General features: G+C 66.7%; 1 protein-coding gene across 1 annotated transcript in view; it reads left to right on the top strand.

Moving 5' to 3' along the window:
* Nucleotides 1-8: 8 nt before the first annotated feature.
* Nucleotides 9-4156, top strand: part of HDGF (hepatoma-derived growth factor) — a 7045-nt gene continuing 2897 nt past the window's right edge. Inside the window, exon 1 of the mRNA XM_017808643.1 lies at nucleotides 9-164. Coding sequence (XP_017664132.1) covers nucleotides 78-164 — 87 coding nt within the window. The 5' untranslated portion in view covers nucleotides 9-77. The remainder of the gene's footprint in view (nucleotides 165-4156) is intronic.

The raw sequence follows: 4156 nt of genomic DNA, 5'->3' as shown, positions 1-4156 counted from the left end.
CAACCCCAACCCCCTCCTCCCCCCCCCCCCCCCCCGCCCACCCGCCCCCCCGGTCCCGGGAGGAGCCGCCAGCCAAGATGTCCCGGTCCAACCGGCAGAAGGAATACAAATGCGGGGACCTGGTCTTCGCCAAGATGAAGGGTTACCCGCACTGGCCTGCCAGGGTAAGGAGCCGGGGACGGGGGAGGGGGCGAGATGGGACACACCGGAGCCCCCCCGGTGCTCCCCCCGGTGCTCCCCACGGTGCTCCCCGTTGCATAACGCGGGCGGCCGCGGTGCCCCGGGGCGGGGGGGGGAGCGCGCCGGGGTCAGGCTCCCCCCGTGTAACGGCGGGAGAGGGGGGGGCCCACATTGGGGTCAGGCTTCACCTCCCCAGCCCCCGCTTCCACCGGGGGATCCAACTTTACCGGCACCTTATGTAAGGCCGGGCCCGGCGGGCTCGGGGGTTACTCGGCACCGAGGGTTTGGGGAGGCGCTTTCGGGTCATTTCGTTGGGTTTGGAGGGATTTAATGTGTTGGAAACAACGTCCCGGGCTCCCCCGGGCCCCTTTTGTGCTGTTTATTCATTTCCCTCCCGGGGGGGGTCAGGGGTGGGGACCGCGTGGCTTCTGCCACCGCGTGGGAGCGGGGACACCCCCACCCCGGGCCGACCGGTGACCGGGACCGCATCGTGCACCAGGACACGACGCTGGGCCAGCCCGGGGCGACCCCCCCGGGGTGACCCCCCGGTACCGGGAGGTCTCTTTTCCACGTGGGGGCCGCACCACGACCCCCTTCCCGCTCCATTGCGAGACCCCGGGGAGGGGACGGGTCGCTCCCGTTCTGCTTCGCCGCTGATTTGGGGCAGACTGGGATTGGGGACGGGGAGAGGGGGCTCAGCCAAACCACCCCCCGGCCTGGCCTGGCCGCAGGTCCCCGACCGTGTGCCCCCGGCTCTGCGTGGCCTTACCTCTCGCCACGGGTGCCAGAGAAGGTGCCAGCGCTCGCCGGGAGTTTGGCTTTGGAAAATCGATATAATTACTGAGGACTTAGGACGGGAAAGGGGGAGGGGACGTCGAGGACCCACCATGTGCCGGCCCTGCCGCGTGCGGCCCCCACCACTGTCCCCACCACTGTGCCCACCAGTGTCCCCACCAGTGTCCCCACCACCGTCCCCCCGGCTCCCACCGGAGCCACGGCCGTGGGCGCTGTGCAGATGTGGGGGTCCCTGAGCCCCTCGGGGCCTGGGGGGTGTCAGTGCCATGAGCCCAGCACCCCCCCTCGGGATGAAGCCCCTCGGCCGCACTCGCCCGGGGCCGTCGGGGGCTGAGTCCTCGGCCGGGGGCCGTGGGGAGCTCTGGCTACACGACACGGCGCTGGTTTATTTTTAAGCGGTTGATGATGCAGTTTAAAATTTCCTTGGAGTGTTTCCCCCCCTCTCCCTCGCCTCCCCTCCCGGCCTTGCTGCAAAGGGCGCTGGGGCCGCCTGGAAACCCCAAATTGAGCGGAAAAGGGGAGGAACGGTGCGGTGGGTTTTAAAAGGCCGAGGACCCCCCCCTGTCCCCCCCATCCCCTCCTCCTTCCCCTCCCGGGTTTGAATAACTTTTGTTTGGTTTGTCGGGTTCTGGCGGGGAGGCCGGGAGGGGGTTGGGAGCCGTTCGGATTTGGCACTGGCCTCCCAACGCGCATTTGAAAGCGGCTTTGCGAGGAGGAGCCAGAGGGATCCCTGGGAGCCCGGCGCCTGCTTCCACCACCGCCTGCTTCCACCACTGCCTGCTTTTCCACCACAGCTTCTCTTCCCGGGGGGAAGAGCGATGCTCCCCTGGGCCCCCAGCACAGACCTGCTGCCTCGTCATCCTCCTCCACCCATCCCATCCCGGTGGGGTTCGGCCCCAGCCCTCAAAAAGCCCCTCTGACAGATGCCCCCGCCGGGGGTGACGCCGGGTCGGGGCTGAGCTCCCGGGGACCTGCGATGTGCCCGGGGCCACTCGGGTTTTACGCCCCACTCTGCTCCCAGAGCCTGGTTTCCCTGCCCACCATCATGGCAGGAGCTGCTCAGGCGGGCAGGGAGCAGGTTTTCCCCCTCCTGGGCAGCCCTCGCTGAGCCCGGGGGTGCTGGTTGCATCGGGGGGGATTTGGGGGGCACAGCCCTCCCCCGGTGACTAATCGGCCCGGGTGAAGCAGGCAGGGTTTGCCCGTGACTAATCAGGTGCTGTGATGAAACGTTACCCGGCCACGCGTGGCGTTGGCTGGGATATTTGTTTCCAACCAGGTGTGGCTGGAGCAGAGAGATATGGCCAGGGAAGAAATGGAGGGGAGAGCCGGTGGCGCTGCAAGGAGGGGGGTTATTCCCCTGGCCCATTCCCTGGGGATGGTCTCCCAACACCAGCAGCTCAGCCCCTGCCTCCAGTGGAAACCTCTCCCTGAGAGAGGCAGCGTTAAATGGGGGAAACTGAGGCACAAGAGCAGGGAGATGAGTCACCGGCACCTGGAAGAGGGTCCCTGGCTCCCCCCTCCCCTCATCCCATCTCCACAGGTTCCTTGATGCAGGACTCTCACTTCCACCTGCCCTTTGATGCTTCCCGTCCATGCTGGATGTGCAGCCCTTCCTCTGCACAGCCCTTTGGGACAGTGTGGGAGCACAGCAAGGGGCAGAGCACCAGCCCAGGGGTTGGCACCCTGGCATTTCGCCCCCCCCCAACACCTCCTGTTCCCGTGGCTGGGTGTGTGGTGGGGTCAGGACCCTGCCAGCCGGACCCTTTGGAGCAGACTCCGGGTAGTTTGGAGCAGACTCCGGGTAGTTTGGAGCAGACTCCGGGTAGTTTGGAGCAGACTCCAGGTAGTTTGCTGCCCAATGCCCAGTGCCCAGCATGGTGCTGGGACTGGGCCCAGCGATGGCCCCAGGGCTGAGGAGAGCCGTGGGAAGGGTGTTATGGGTGCAGCTGTGGCACTCGGGGATGCCACAGGCCCCCAGCCCAGTGCATGGCCCTCCCTCCCACGTGCTTCATCAGCTGTGTGTGACCCACATGAGTTAATTCCATTAATTCCCCTTCCTGACAGCCGGCTCCTCACTCCAGCCTTGTCCTGCTGTGGGGAAACTGAGGCAGGGAGGGGCTGCTCCCAGAGCAGGGTGGCTGCATCCAGCCGTGCTCCATGGACCAGTTGCAAAGGTGAAGTGCAGAGGTTGGGGGCAGAGTCCAGACATGCCTGTCCCTCCCCTGCCACGCTCCAGAGCTTCCCCTCCCAGGGGACCTGTCTCAGGCTCTTGTTTTCAGCCGCCCCCCCCCCCAGCCCCTGGGACACAGAACCCCGGGCCAGGCCTGGCTGTGACACCGGTGCCGTTTGCAGGAGCTGGCGGGGGGACAGCGATGGGCACCGTGGACTTTACCCCAGCCCTGTCACCCCCACTGCCACCGTCCAGGGAGTGACGGGGACAGACAAACAGACATCCGTGGTGCCTCAAGCCCTGGGCCCCCATCGCGTGGCAATTTGGGCAGCCGGGGGGGGCTCCAGAGGGGTGAGGGGTTTCCAAACAGCCAAGGCCCTCGTGGTGATGTGCTCTGGGCACCGTGAGTCCTCTTGGGGTTTTTGGGTGGGTTCGTGCCCGCCTGTGCTATCGGTGTCCCCACCGGGGTGTCACTCGCCTCCCCCATGTCCCTGTGCCCCAGTCCCGCCTGCTGTCACAGATAGAGCCACCATGTAGAGCCACCATGTCCCCTTGGGGTGCGGGAGGGGCTGATAAGGGGCTGACGTTGGTGGGCACAGGCTGTGGGGGGATCCCAGAGGCCGGGGGTGATCCCGGCTTTCCCCTGCCCTGTGCCCTCAGCCAAGGACAGTTCCCGACCTGGGGATGGGCAGTGGTGGGCTCAGGGACACAGTGCCATGTGCCAGCCGTCCCTGTCCCCGCCGTGTGCCACCTTTCCTTGGGGAGGAGGGTTTGGAAACTCGCTGGGGGAAGGCACAGCCGGGGGGTCTCCAGCAGGGTCCCGGCACCGTGAGGGGCTCCATTGCCCGAGTCCTCAGCTTTGGGGCTGGCAGGGCCTTTGGCACATTGTCCCAGGAGTGACCTGCAGGAGTGAGGCCTCTGGGCAGCAGCATCTCTTGGTGGGGCTGGGCTGGGCTGGCGGCTGCCCCTCTGAGTCACATCTCCTCCTCCTCCTCCTCCTCCTCCTCCTCC

The sequence above is a fragment of the Lepidothrix coronata genome, unplaced genomic scaffold (assembly GCF_001604755.1).
Source record: "Lepidothrix coronata isolate B3197 unplaced genomic scaffold, Lepidothrix_coronata-1.0 Scaffold23, whole genome shotgun sequence".
In the NCBI taxonomy this organism is placed as follows: Eukaryota; Metazoa; Chordata; class Aves; order Passeriformes; family Pipridae; genus Lepidothrix; species Lepidothrix coronata.
The sequence above is the reverse complement of the archived record's forward strand: the minus strand, read 5'-3'. Positions and strand labels throughout refer to the sequence as shown.